Source organism: Zalophus californianus, chromosome 3 (genome assembly GCF_009762305.2).
Source record: "Zalophus californianus isolate mZalCal1 chromosome 3, mZalCal1.pri.v2, whole genome shotgun sequence".
Lineage (NCBI taxonomy): Eukaryota > Metazoa > Chordata > Mammalia > Carnivora > Otariidae > Zalophus > Zalophus californianus.
In genome coordinates, this window is record NC_045597.1 from 55,964,397 (window position 1) to 55,978,152 (window position 13,756).

Here is a 13,756-nt window from a genome sequence, read left to right on the forward strand (position 1 = left end):
GGTGAGGGGACGGGGCAGAGAGCGACGTTTGGGTGGCGGAAGGCTTGCTCAATTCTAACAAGCGTTGGGTGGGGTTTGGGTGCCATGCTTTTCAGCGGCCAGAGAGTAGGCAAGGAAAGAACAGAAATATCAAACAGGAGGGAGAAGAGGGTCTACTGGGAAGGCTGAAAGGTGTTCACCTTTGAACAGAAGGGACAAAGTCGATTAAACATGCTTACTTTCTTCAAATACACAAGAGAGACTTCTACAAGAAGGTGTTGAATTGTTCTGACAAGCAAATACGAGAAAGCAGTCTACGTAGAGGCAAGATGGATTTTTGTCATCTTTTCATTCACACTGCAACAGGGAGCTGATAATAGTCGACCAGTGACAATGTTTGTGTGCTGAATGGGGCCCTTGGAGCTCTTAGAAAGTAAAAAAGAAAGAGGACGCCCCCCCCCCCGCCCCCACCCCAGGTGTATGAGCCACCTCTGACCTCCAGAGGTCAGAGGTCCTGGGCACACCCTCCCAATTCCTTGCGTTTGATGCTGAGTTGTGGTTCTGGTTTACAGACTATCAAGAGTAAAGTGGGTTCTTCGCATGACACAAAAGAGTTCCGCCCCAGTGAAAGGATTGATGGATTTTACAATTTGATAATAAAACTGAGGAGAGAACGCCCTCCCAGAGGTGGGAGATTAATTTTATCTTTTTCTCAGTGGCTTCTCTTCCCTGCATCCTGCTTGTTCTTTTCTCCTGCTTACTTGACAGAGGGCAAAGAGGTTTTCAAGAGAGCACCATAAACATGAGGACTTTGACTCCAGAACAGGAAGGGACTGCCCAGGCTGATGGCAAGCCCACAGCAGCCTGCCAACAGAGGTCACCCTGGCAGCCTCATGATGTGATGCCACCTCCAGCCTCACGCCCTGGCCATCTCCTCATGTCCAGGCAGCTTAGCTCTGACCCTAAAGTTCCTGGGAAGGTGTCAGAGTTGTGTCTGGTTGGTCTGAAACATGACTCTGAGCTGGCCAGGTCCCCTTCCCCAACCTGCTGTCCTCACACATTTCAGAGTTCGCTCGGTCTGAAATAGACTGAAGAGAGAAGGAAGAAATGATTTGGACACTAAATCTCCTTTCAACCCCAACAGTCCGCTTCATGGTCTCGGTGCCTTTTGCCCATGTGGGAAGCAGTGGAAAAGGGCACTGGGGGTGCAGGAAATCACCATTCGGACCGAATCAGATTACAAATGCTCTATAAAGCTATACCGACAAAATCAGGACAAGCATCACACCAAGATCTTGAATCACAGGCTGTTTACCTACTATAATGCCCATGGCGGACAAATGCTAAATACCACAAAGTACCTGAGACAAAAAAAGAAAGGAAGGAAGGCGGGAAGAAGGGAACGAGGGAAGGAGGGAGAAGAATAAAAAGAAGCCTGGGGTCCTGGCATTCGGAGATTCCCAGGGACACAGGCAGAGCGTCTGGGTGCGGGGTGGCTGCGCCCCAACGTCCGGTGGCCTCTGGCTTCACATCTCAGCTTCTGAGGAGCAGACCTCCGTAGCAGTGATGGCGATGCCGATGGCCAGGCTGCCGTTGTCGGAGAAGAGCTGGGCCAGCGAGGTGTTGAGGACGAGGCAGTCCCCGTCGGTGATCACGGAGTCCACGCACTCGAGAACAGACCGGGGCGTGGCCTCCCATTTGAGACGCCGATGGTTTCTGTTGAGCTCCAGGCGGTAGGTGAAGCAGTCGGCCTGGGTGGGGGTCCCGATCAGCATCATGGTGGCAAAGAACTGGGGGTGCCCTTCATGCCTCTCCTGTTTCCTAAGCACCAGCAGAAAGTGGTGGCCCAGGCAGGAGTGCATGATGATCCAGTCGGCTGGTGCGGGGAGGTGCATGTCCGTGGCCAGGAAGACGATCTCTGCTCCCTGAAGGATGTCGACCCTGTGCATCTGCCGCAGGTGGGGTACTACCACCTCCAGGTGGCCTTCCCACTGGCAGGAGAACAGGGGGCACATGCAGGGTGTCACCTGGGCGGTGTGCAGCCCCGCCTCCTGGTGGTGGAGGTGGTGCGGGCGAGCGTGGTGGCGGAGGTGCGGGTGGGGGCGGTGATGGCGGTGGTGGTGGGTGAGGTGGTGAGGGGGGAAGTTGCCTTGCTCTGGTGCGCTCTGAGTGACCGCGCGGCAGCTGGACACATACTGTGGGAGAAAGAGCAGAGGGTTAATGGCTGAGGCCAGTCTCTCAGCCTGGCTGAGACTCCCCAGGGCAGGTAGAGAAAGCTTGCTTGCTTGCTTTCTCTTTCTTTCTTTCTTTCTTTCCTCTTTCCTCTTTCCCTCCCTCCCTCCCTCCCTTCCTTCCTTCCTCCCTTCCTTCCTTCCTTCCTTCCTTCCTTCCTTCCTTCCTTCCTTCCTTCCTCTCTTTCTTTCTTTCTTGAGGGGAGGGGGAGGGTCAGAGGGAGAGGGAGAGGGAGAGAGAGAATCTCAAGCAGACTCCGTGCTGAATGTGGAGCCCAACCTGGGGCTCAATCTCACAACCCCGAGATCATGACCTGAGTTGAGATCAAGAGTCTGACACTTAACCGACTAAGCCACCCAGGCACCCAGAGAAAGCTTTATTTCTTAAAAAATGAGAGGACTGCCAGACTGCTTTCCAAAGTGGCGGCACCATTTTATAATTCTCATCAGCCATGTAAAAGGATTCCAATTTCTCTACATCCTTGCCAACACTTGTGATTATCTGATTTGACAAATACTTTTATGAAGCACAATTAATTGTTTTGAGTGTTTTGCCAGATTTAGATTCTGAGACATTGTTAAGTCTCCTGATATTTCATTTTGGTATAGAATGGTATAGAATCTGAATTTTTCCAATTAAAAATAGAAGCTCCTGCAAAAGATTCTTCCCTGAAAAAAGAGATTTTCCAAATCTCAAATTTCCAAATCTCAAATTTCCAAAGCAAAAAAGCCCCAAAATTGAAGTAGATGCCTTGGGTGGTTGAGATTCTTAAAATCAGTCCAAGAAAATACAATATTTATGTCTTGCTGATTCTTTAATAAGGTACTGAAACAAATAGGCAATTTCCCCCTCAACATGCATTATGATGGTCACTAGTCATAAAGGACAAAAAGTTTTTTTTCTTTTTTGGTACCATTAATATTTTTGTGCAGGCATTGGAGGTCAGTGGAATTTCTGCCTCCCTTTCTTATCATTGCTATTATTTTTAGAACAAAGTTTCAGTAAGTGCCCGTCTGTCCTTCCGGTGGGGCCAGCGGTTGTGCTGTCTTGGGTGCCCTTCTCCTGGGTCCTAAGGTGGGCTGCAGAGCTGATTAGGTGCAGTTGGGCCACCGTTCCCAGGGAGGGGGCCTCACTCTGATTCCTGGGGCTCTACCTCACCAGCCACATTTCTGTCCTGTTCCAGGCTCACTGCTGCAGGGCAGCTTCCCAGGGGCTCAACACGAGGCGCCCTCCACCCTCAGACTCTCCCGACCTTCTGCTCCTCGTGGCGGTGTGTCCACAAATACCCTCAAAACCACCAGGAGCTGTGATGGCCCCTTCTGATCAGGTATCAGTAGACATTTATTGAATATTTTCTATGGCCAGACCAGAGGGTGCTAGGGGTACAGCTGTGAGCAAAATAAACTGCGTTTCTGGCTGTGGGGGGCACAGACATTAGCGTGCATATCATTAACTGTGATTTTCGCAAGGGTCCTCCCTGTGACATGAGGACTATGATTCATATATTTCAGTTGAAGAAACAGGCTCCCGTAGTAACGGTCCCAAGGTCACAAGGCTTGTAAGCGAAAGACTGGGGTCCGTTTGCACACCTCCTGACTCTGCACACAGAGGCTCTGCTCCCCCTTCCCCTCCCTTCGGTTATCCTTGCCTCCAGCACCGGGTCCCTTCTGCCCTAGCTCTCCAAGCCCTTTCAGGAGGATGACAGGTGCCTTTGGGCCCTTGCCTCCTCCCCTCGTTTCCTTCCCTCCCCAGCGTGCAGAGGGTGAGGGCGAAGGTCTGCCTTGCTCTCTGGCCACGGCGGCTGCCAGAGTTTCTAGCTGCCTGGGCTCTGAGGAGGGCTAATGGTGGGGGCCAGGCTAGCTTCCCTCTCTTTAGGGCATCCGGGGCACCCCCATCCACCGCAGACACATACCCACATGGTGTGCCGGGATGGTCACCGTGTGGCCAAGGTGACCTGGAGGCAGGTGGGGGTCAAACTAGCTCTGCTCCCGGAGTGGTCAGCTCCAGCTGCCGGTTTCCCTGGTCTGCCCCGGGGATGCAGCAGACCTGGACTGGGAGCTCCAGGGGCCCTTTCAGTAGTTCTGGCCCTGTTCCTGGACGGAAGCGAACGGGCAGCCTGCTGTCACCCATCCTGCACACCTACCAGGCCCATGAAGAACTAGGCTGTGTTCCAGAATCCTGCTAGTGATGAGTCTGACTTACCCTTTAGTGTTAAATATAGGAAGGGAACTAACTAGTATATAGCCTCTACTAAGAATTAGGCAACAAAAAAGTTGGTGTTTTTTTATGTAATTATTTCATTTAATTTTTCACAGAAAAGATCAATTCCCCTTTAAAAAAAATGACATTAAATCTGGCTTAGTTCCTACCTGCCTGCTGGTGGCATGTACGATTTAGTCAGTGGGCGAGCAGGAGTTCCTTCCACCCCTTGGGGTTGTACAAAAGTCCAGGGCTGACACACTCTGTCAGCCAGAGGCCAACCCCCCCTCCCCCACTCCCCAAGGTCCTTCTAGCAGCCTTAGGCCTGGCAGCTAAGCTCAAGGCGGCCTGGTCTCGGCCTCTCATGGAAAGGCCCAAGTACTGTTCCCTCTCCCAGCCTCTGAGAAGCTCCTCTCTCTCACTTTGTCTTTACAAAAATCACTAGAGAAACATACTACGTTTGTCTTACAGATGAAGCAACACAGAGAGGTTGAGTCACTTGCCCAAAGTCACAGGCCTCGTAAGGGGAGCAGTTGGGAATAGAGCCCAGATCAGTCAAAGGTGACATAGATCACAGACTGGAAGTCAGCAGACTTCGGTCTTTTTCACTGTTTACTTGTTCTGCAGGCCTGATTAGGTCAGTTTCCCTATCAAAATATTTCTCTTCAAGGGTTGTTTGGGGATCAAATGAAATACTGCCTGTAAGACACCTTTAATAACAACATCAAGTATTACATCAAGATGGCATTTCCATTTAGATGTGGTTTGGGGGGGTCACTCTGGTGGCCTTCTGCCTCAGTCCGTGCCTGCCTCTATCTGTCCTGGTCCGCTGATCTTTGTGTTTGCAGAGCACCCTGGGCTGAGCACAGGCCGACATCAGGGCTTAGAGACCCCAGCATCACGCTTGCCCTGGGGTCTCCTGTCACAACACCGACCCATGACAACAGACCATCCGGAAATTCCCATCTCAGAAATGGGTCTCTGAGCTCATTATCCTCCACAAGCCCTTCTCCAGATCCATTTTCCATTTCCTGCATCCTGCTCTGTTCAGCTAATATCAGACACATGAAATCAGAATAGGACAGGGTGGGGAAGAAATACCTTCGCCTCCCTTTCTTCCCTCCCTCCAAACTCCTGCCAGCCATTGGCCAAACCCAATCAGAGACCCGCCAGAAGGGAGCCCAGAGTTGCACTCAACAAGGACCTGCTCCCTTTGAAAATGGTGCTGGGTGAGATGCACGGGTACAGAGGGAATGCCCACCTGTACGCAGATGTCTCAGTTCCCTCCTCTGTGATATTTGCTGATCTGGCCAGGCCGGGCCTCCTGGGCTGAAATTTGACTAGGCTGATAGAGGGGGGAGATAGATGCATGCCTACAATTCATTTAGCCATTTGATGAAAATGTATGCAGCCCCTAATATGTGCAAGGGGCTGAGAATCCCCAACAGAGTAAGACCCAAGTTCCTGCCTCAGTAGCTCACTATGAGTTTGTATAATATAGAATGCAAAACTTCAGGACGTGGGGGGGGAGGCGCTAGGGCAAAGTAGGGGAGGTAGCTGTTCTAGTCAAGGTGAAGCGACATTTACACTGGGCAAGGTGTGAAGAATGGATGCTCTAACAAAAGAGGTCAAAGGTTTGCTGATGGGGCAAATAGCAGAGATGACAAGTCCCGTGTGGTTGGGTAGATGGAGGCTGGTAAAGATGGAGCAGAGGTGGCCATAGTCCTGGAGAGCTGTTGGAGGCACCAAGATGGCGCCAGTGCTCAGGGGAAGGCATTAGGGGGCCCAAGAAACACAGCTTCATGCCTTAGAGCGCTCCTGTGGGCCCAGGATGGGGCCAGTGGCAAGTCCCCACGCTTGTCCAACCAGAGGACCTTAGCAATGGCCATTCCATGTGGACTCTCTGTTACTTCCTTTTGGCCTCATCTTCCACGAGCCTATTTTCATTTTTTAATTGCTGCGGAGAGACAAAGCTGGTGGCGGGGGTGGGGAAGAGCATCATCCAAAGTGACTGAAGTGAATGACCATGCAAATAAAGCATGATATTATAAACTCAGCGAGCCCGTGCCCTTGCTGTGCCCCAAGAAGGCTCTAAGAATAAACACCGCCTTAATTCTTCACTTCGTCCTGCTCCATTTTCTGATGTAAAATATGTTTCTTTGAAACGATCTTTGGGTGAGTGAGGTCACAGGGCTTCTGGCAGGGAGAAAAGAATTCTTTTAATTGGCAAAATGCTAATCGTTTTGGAAAATGAATTCTAATCTTCCCATCTAATACAGTGGATGTGTGAGTAATTACTTGCCTTCACTAAACTGTTAATGCAACATTAGTGATTACACTAATTAAAACTAATGAACTCTTACAGACTGATAAACTCCTCAGTCAGGCAGCGGATGCCTTCCTCCCATTGGCTGTATTTAACTTCCCATTTGGAAGAGAGATCTTGAATTAACCTTTAGAATAATGTGCAAAATTGGGTTTAGAAGTGTTGGGCTTTATGGACTGGGTATAATTCTTTCCCCAAGCATTAGTGAGACCATTTCCACTGAGGGTGTAATTGAATTTAAAAAACCGCCTTCCTTAATTTGATCAGCCACACTTCCATGGTTGGTAATGGCTATCCCTCCAAATCCTGGCCTCCAAAGAGGAAACCTGTCCCTGGAAAATCACGTGGCCCTTTCTCCAGCATCCTCTCTCTGTGATCAGCAAGCCCTGCTATTGCATTTCAGTGGGAGGAGGGTTTGTACACAGTTTCAAATGACAGGTGTTTGCTCTGAGTTTGCTCTGAGATTGCTTGTGCCCTCATTTGTGAGAATGACTTAACCGGGGTTTCCAGTGCTTGAAGGGGCAAAGGCAGTGACACTATCCCTAGAGGCGCATTTCACGCAAAGGAAGAGCAGATGGGGGAGGGGGTAACACTTCAGGGCAGGTATCAGAGTTTGGGGATCAGATCAAGGCCTAAACCAAGTCAGGAATCAGGTCTGCTAAGAAGAAGGAATAATTATAACTACTCCTAGGTCCCACTCTGTAATGCTTAAAGTTTTTCACGGTTTCCGGGAAGGATGGTCAAGGCCAAAGGCTGAGTGTCGCCTATTCCATTTTCCTGGGATGCCCTGGCTCTTCACCTCTTTTCCTCAAAACCTGGAATGACTGTACACGTGCACACAAAACCTGGGAGGACTCCGGAATGCCTTCCAAACAGTTAACAAAATAAGTTCAGCTGAGATAGAAAACAACGGTGGGGCTTGTGTCACCCGGGATAGGACATCTTCCTTAGCAAATGTGTCTCATGCTCCAGACTTAGTTATACTTGGTCCACAAGTGGATGGGATCTTCCTATGGACAGCAGGATAATGTCTATAATTTTCTCTAAAATACTTTTAGAGGAGGGAATGTGATATGAATGTATACCTTTTGAACCTATACTCTAGGGGCTGTCAGCTCCCTAATGAGGAATTCACACTTTGAGGGGATCATCCAACATTTTATCAGGAAGGCCACACTCCAGAGATAACGACTCCAACTGCCTCAATTAGTATCCATATTTCTGATCCACACCAGATGCTGCTAATTAACATGTCGCAGAGGTTTTCATTGACGAAATTAGTAGTGAGTTAATCAGAATAATAAATGCTAGAAATGGACTTGCCTTGATGAAATTTGTGGTTTTCAAGCCATGCTGATTGGTTTAAATGCTTCAGAGAGATTCTTCACTTTAGGGATGGGCCTGGAAGCTTATTCCCTAAATATTCCTGTATCTGGCTGCTGAGTCGAGGACTGTCTCGAAGAGATTCTGATTACTTGCCTCTGTTATACTGCTGCGTACCCAGTTTCTTGACTGATGACCAACATTATGTTTAAATCGAGTGAGGAGATACCGGTTATCAAGCGCACAAAAGCCTTGGGTCTTGGGATATGTATGCCGTTCACCAGTTAGAAAAGAGGAATGTGAAAATTTTGGTGAACAAAACTGTTTAAAACCAAGGTCCGAGGGCAAAGCACAATGAGAGGGGTCCATACAGGTATCTACACAGATACCAGTGCTAAGGCTTCCAGAGCCTCTTGACCAACCTGGTCATTGTATAAATACATTATGGTCTCACTCTGGGAGGGGCTGGGAAGGACTATGTGGGTGACATTTTGAACACAAAAAACATGACTCAGTCGTTGAGCTCCCAGGGACCTTCTTTAGTTCCTAGATCCAGGCCCTTGGCTGCCCAGGGTTGGGTGATTTATGTCTGAATAGGTTCCATGCCTTTTGAGAGCCTTCGGGCTGGGGACTTCCTGTTCACATGTCCTCACTGCTAACCCAGTGCCTGGCGTGCGACAGATGCTTGCTACGTATTTGTCATGCTCATCGGTGTCTCAGCGACAGCTTCAGGTATGAGGCTCGTGCTTGTTCTTGTCCTTTACATCCTGTAGGTGGGTCAGCCACAGTCCCAGCTGGTGCTGTCTGTTCGAGACCGAGCAGCCTCTGTAAGATGGATGCCAGCGTTCTCCCTGCCCAGTGAATTCAAGCAGCAGTGAAGATCTGCCCATAGAATCCCCTACTTAATTGCAGCTCACGCTGAAAATCACTAGCTCAAGGCCTTCTCTCCTCAACTCTGTTGGAAGTCATTGTGGGCAAGGGGCTCTTTTTGGTTTCCCCCGTGCCCAGTCCAGCGATGGGCAAATCCAGCACTTTGCCATGTGTGGCATCTGGTAGACTCTCAATAAATTTTTCTTGTTCAAGTGAATGCATGCATGCGTGATTTATAAATGGAACCCTGTTCTGGACCATATGCGTAGGAAAGCTCTTTGTTTTCAGTTGGAGGCTCTGTCCTCTACCCTCTATTCTCCGCTCTTATAGAAATATGCGGGATGTGTGTGGGTGTGTGTGTCCGTGTGAGTCCCCAGCTATGGGCCTATCAGGAAGGTCTCCTGGCAGCCCCTTGCCCAGAACCCGACAGCGATGGGACATAGAGTATGTGCTGGGTTCTGACCGGGAGGAAGGCAATGAGGTGTGCTCAGCTGCCATCACAGGAAGTAAAATGAAAGATTTGAAGAACATACTTTCCATGTCAGAGAGGTATGATTATTTGCTTTTACTCTTTATGGAGACTACTCTAAGCCTCAGGCCTCCCTTTTATCAATAGCAGATAGCTTTTTACAAGTTTTGGGAGAGACAGCCTGCTGGATCAACCCAGGAAATCTGCCCACCTGCTCGACTGGTCTACACCCACTTTCCCTCCCTATACCTCAGCGGGACCACTGGCCTAACAAGAGGCTGAATGCACCCATACTTCCTTATTAGTTATTTTCTGCTTGTAGTCATCAGGAAGTAACTTCCGTCCAACCGAAGCTTATTGGCCTTCTTCCAGCTGTACCTCTCCTCATGAGATGAGGCACGAATGGGTTGTGTCTACCCAGAGCCCCTGAACTGGACCTTGTAGCCCATGCTCCAGATAACTGGGATCCTGGAATTCTCTACCCAGTGGCTCTAGGTCAGCTTCCTGCAGCTAAGCTATTCCTGGGATCCAACATGCAGAAGGTGGACCATTAGACATGAGATGTGGCCGACGGGTGACTATTTTGGGGGGATATACACAGACCTTGGATGTGTGGCTAGTGGGGCTTCACTTGCCTTTGCCTGAGACCTAGGATTAAGCCTAATTAGGAAGAGAGTGAGACAGGTCATTGGCTGGGGGCTGTGGCCACGAAGATCACTATGAGGGCATAATTATTAGAGTGGGAGTGTAGAACATATTTGAAGAGTCTTTTACCTTGATTTTTATTTGTAAGTATCTGGACTTGTAAGTATGTGGACCTCCATTTGCACTTTTGCCTTGAGCCCTGCAAATGTTAGGGGTGGGCCTGCAGTCAAACCAGGGAGTCAGAGGAGTGCTGCTCTGGTCTTCATTGATTCTTGGGCTCTGCCTTTCATCTGCGAGATTTTGAGCCTGCTAATGAGTGTTATGAGTCTTGTAGATGAAAGACTTTTTCTTAAAAGCAGCTTTTTGTGTAGTCAGATTTTTATATCTGCAATTGGCGAGTGAAACCTGGTGCTCGTGTGAGCAGATTAAAGGTGAAAAATAAATGAATTGGAGCCCCATTACTGTGAGCATCTCCATAGGATGACTCTAGGACTGAGGGAGTGATGTGAGGGGGGTGTGCCTAGCATGCTGGGAGCACTGCCCCAACCAGTCTGGACAAGCGCAGGCTGTGGGCGACAGGGCTGCTCAAGGGGTGGTGGGAGTCCACGCCATCACCTGGCACGAGTGCGTGGGTGGCTGAAAATGACTACATATGCAAATGCAAACTTCAGAAGCTGTGAGGGGGCAGAGGTGTGTCCTGGGTGAGCTGAGACATTCTGACGGCCAGGCTGCTCCAAGGCCATATGCCATCCCTGGTGTTTGTTTAAGACATCATGACAGGAACTCGGCAAATTCAGCCCTCTCTGCCAGAGCTCTGTACCTTCACCTTCACCCTTACCCACAGAGTAGCCTTTGGTACCCAGCCTGTGACTGCTGATACCGTGGAATTTCCGGTATCTGTAGGGACCTGGGGAGGCAATGCAGAGAGGTGTTCATTCATGTGTGTCCCTGATCCCAGGTGTATCTTTGAACTCTTTATTTGCAGATTCAGAGTCAAATGTATCAGAAGCATTCTTGAGCTCACTCTGACTAGACTTTCAAAGTGGACCCGTGCTTAGGGTCAGGCCTCGCTTACTGTATATAATATTAGGCCTGTCTTCTAGGACTTTCCATTCTGTCCCTTCTGGCTCCCAGTCTCCAAATTTTCCATCATTGATGAATTCCTGCCTGCACATTGTACTCCTCAAAGTCTTCTAGGCCCATAATGGCCAGGCTGTGAGAGAAGCAGGGGTTCTCTGCTGGCCTCGGACCCCCCCCGCCCCGTTAGGATCCCGGTTTCCTACCTGAGGACTTGCCTCTTTCTTGGATGATTAGGACTGGGAATGGCTTCACTGTCAGGAAACACTATGTCTACACATAGGCATGGATGTGGCCTCTAGTCCATCCAGAATGGTTATCAACTCACATCCATGTGCTCATACCAGAAAGGCCCAAATCCAGAGCAGAGGACCGGGTCATTTCACACAAAGACCATCTTTCAACAGCAGGCTAAACTCCCACATAATCATCGTTAGCAAATTAGGGGTCTTCCTATAAGCTTGTCTTTAAAATAGGAAGTGTGTCATTTGATGAAGAGTAGTTGGATAGATGGTGCTACAGAGTAGAAGGAAAACATACTTGAAGTCAGACCAACTTGGAAATGAATCCTGGCTTTGCTACTAAAAACCGTGAGATTGTGGATTCATTAGTTAACCTCTCTAAGCTTCAGTTTCTTTATAAGATGGGAATTATACTATGTCATAGGGTTGAAGCAAGGACTGAATGAGATACAAAGCATGTTGTGTTGTACCTAGCCCAGAGTAAGAAGATATTATTACCATGATTGTCGTGTTCACTACTACTATCTTTATTGTCGACCACCTAGTTGATTGAGATGTAGGCCAAGGCAATTCACCCAGTATAATTTCTAGGCTCATATTGGAATTAGATGAAATTGTAAAAACATCAAAGAACACCTTCCAAATCTCCCTTAAAGCTCCCTGACAATTCTTACCCAAGACCAATGTTTTCGCTAGCAGAAGGCTTTTACTGACCATTTCCATCTCATCACTGGCCAGTGGAGGCTGGTTGCAATGTACAGAGTAGTTTAATATAGGTAAAGAACCCAGCTTAGTGCTCGAAACATAGTTGGTACTCAGTAAGTGATTACTGTCACCTTCATCATCATCTTCATTGTCAGCATCATTTACCAGCATTTTGGCCAGTGCAGTGCTGCTAGAAAGTTTAGGCAATCTTCTGAGCTGGTCTGGTCGTTGGTCCTCCCACCTCCCCCACCTGCACATCCCCTCCGCCTTTCCTCTTTGAGGTCCCTCAGACATGGTGGCGGGCCTGAAGAGGATTGCATAGGTAGGGCCTTCCCTTAAGACCGTTTGCCCTGCTTAGGAACTACCTTGTCCTTTCTATACTTTTAAAGCATGTTCCCTGAGAGAAGTTGGCCCTGTGTGTTGTTCTGCTTCCCCAGAGCCTCTGATCTACACTGCCCATGGCAGCGGTATTCATGATGATTCGAACCATCATTATAAATAACATGTAAGCAGCCCTGCTTTGTGGAAGAGTCCCTAAACAAACAAACAAACAACAACAACAAAAAAACAAAAACAGAGGTATGGCCCTATGAGAGGATGGCTTAAATGAAAGAGATCAACAATACCAAGTGTTGGTAAGGATACGGAGCAATTGAAACTCTCATACGCTGCTAATGGGAGCTCAAATTGATACAATCGCTTTGGATTTTTTTTTTGGGCAGGTATCTATTAATGCTAAATCTACACCAGCCCCTTTGACTCAGTAATTCCACTCGTGGGCATACAGTTGTTGGGAAGCAATTCTTCATTGATCTCTTGCAGTTTTGCATGTCTTGCAAGCATGACACTGAATGTCCTTTATTCCAGACCATGTTTTCAAGGATGCTTTTGTAGTGAACAGCCTTGAATAGAGAGATAGTGTTTCTCTGGAGCAAAGGACAAGTTTGTTTATAGCCTTGGGACATAGACACCGTATCTTCCTTTGGAGTTAAGGGCAGGCATGCTTACTATACATTAGAAGAGATTTGGGTTCCCTAAGCTTTTATAATGCCACTTACTGTATGTGCAGACGTCGTCCATCCACTCTGCAGTACCTGTGCGAATTGGGTTTCAAGGAACTGGTGCCAAAGTGCAAATACCTTAGCGGTTGCTACTGCTGTGGCTAAGAAACTTCCCTTCATCTCTGACCCAAGAGTCTCATGTCTTCCACCAGCATCTATGAACCTGGGGCAGGCTACTTTGAGAGCCTACAAGCAGAATAGAATCTCAGGCCATTTATGGTTATATTCAACACCTGACAGAAATGAGCATTATGTGATGAGAAAACATACACATGAATATTTATAGAAGGATCAATTCCTAATAGCCCAAATCTAAAAACCATCTAAACGTCCTTTAAATGGATACATTGTGGTAAATTCACACCATGCAGTGCTACACAGCTGTAACAAGAGAATGGACTCCTGCTCCACACAGCAACGGGGATAAATTTCAAAAATATGTTGCATAAAGAAAAGCTAGACACAGACGAGTACATACTTAATAATTCTATTTCTATGAAGTTCAAAAACATGTGAAACTGAGCTACGGTGACAGAGGCTTGAACAGTGGTTATCTCTGTGTGGGGGCATATTGACTGGGAATGGACGTGAGGGAGCCTTTGGTGGGGCTGGACATATTTTAACTCTT

General features: G+C 48.3%; 1 protein-coding gene and 1 long non-coding RNA gene across 5 annotated transcripts in view; one reads left to right on the top strand and one right to left on the bottom strand.

Annotated features, from left to right (window-relative positions):
- Positions 1–467: 467 nt before the first annotated feature.
- SIAH3 (siah E3 ubiquitin protein ligase family member 3) overlaps positions 468–13,756 on the bottom strand; it is a 64,830-nt gene continuing 51,541 nt past the window's right edge. For 2 of the 3 annotated variants that reach the window (XM_027588041.2, XM_027588039.1), the window contains one exon: positions 468–2,174. In XM_027588041.2, coding sequence (XP_027443842.1) covers positions 1,506–2,174 — 669 coding nt within the window. In that variant the 3' untranslated portion in view covers positions 468–1,505. Of the gene's footprint in view, positions 2,175–4,123; positions 4,225–13,756 lie in introns of those variants that run through there. The other variant, XM_027588040.1, reaches the window with a different exon arrangement.
- On the top strand, positions 3,230–9,127 carry LOC113919231. Of its 2 annotated transcripts, none has more exons than XR_003518898.1 (3): positions 3,230–3,285; positions 3,395–3,538; positions 8,833–9,127. It is a non-coding gene; the product is annotated as an uncharacterized LOC113919231 (long non-coding RNA). The 2 variants fall into 2 exon arrangements; XR_003518899.1 differs by having other exon boundaries at positions 3,237–3,306.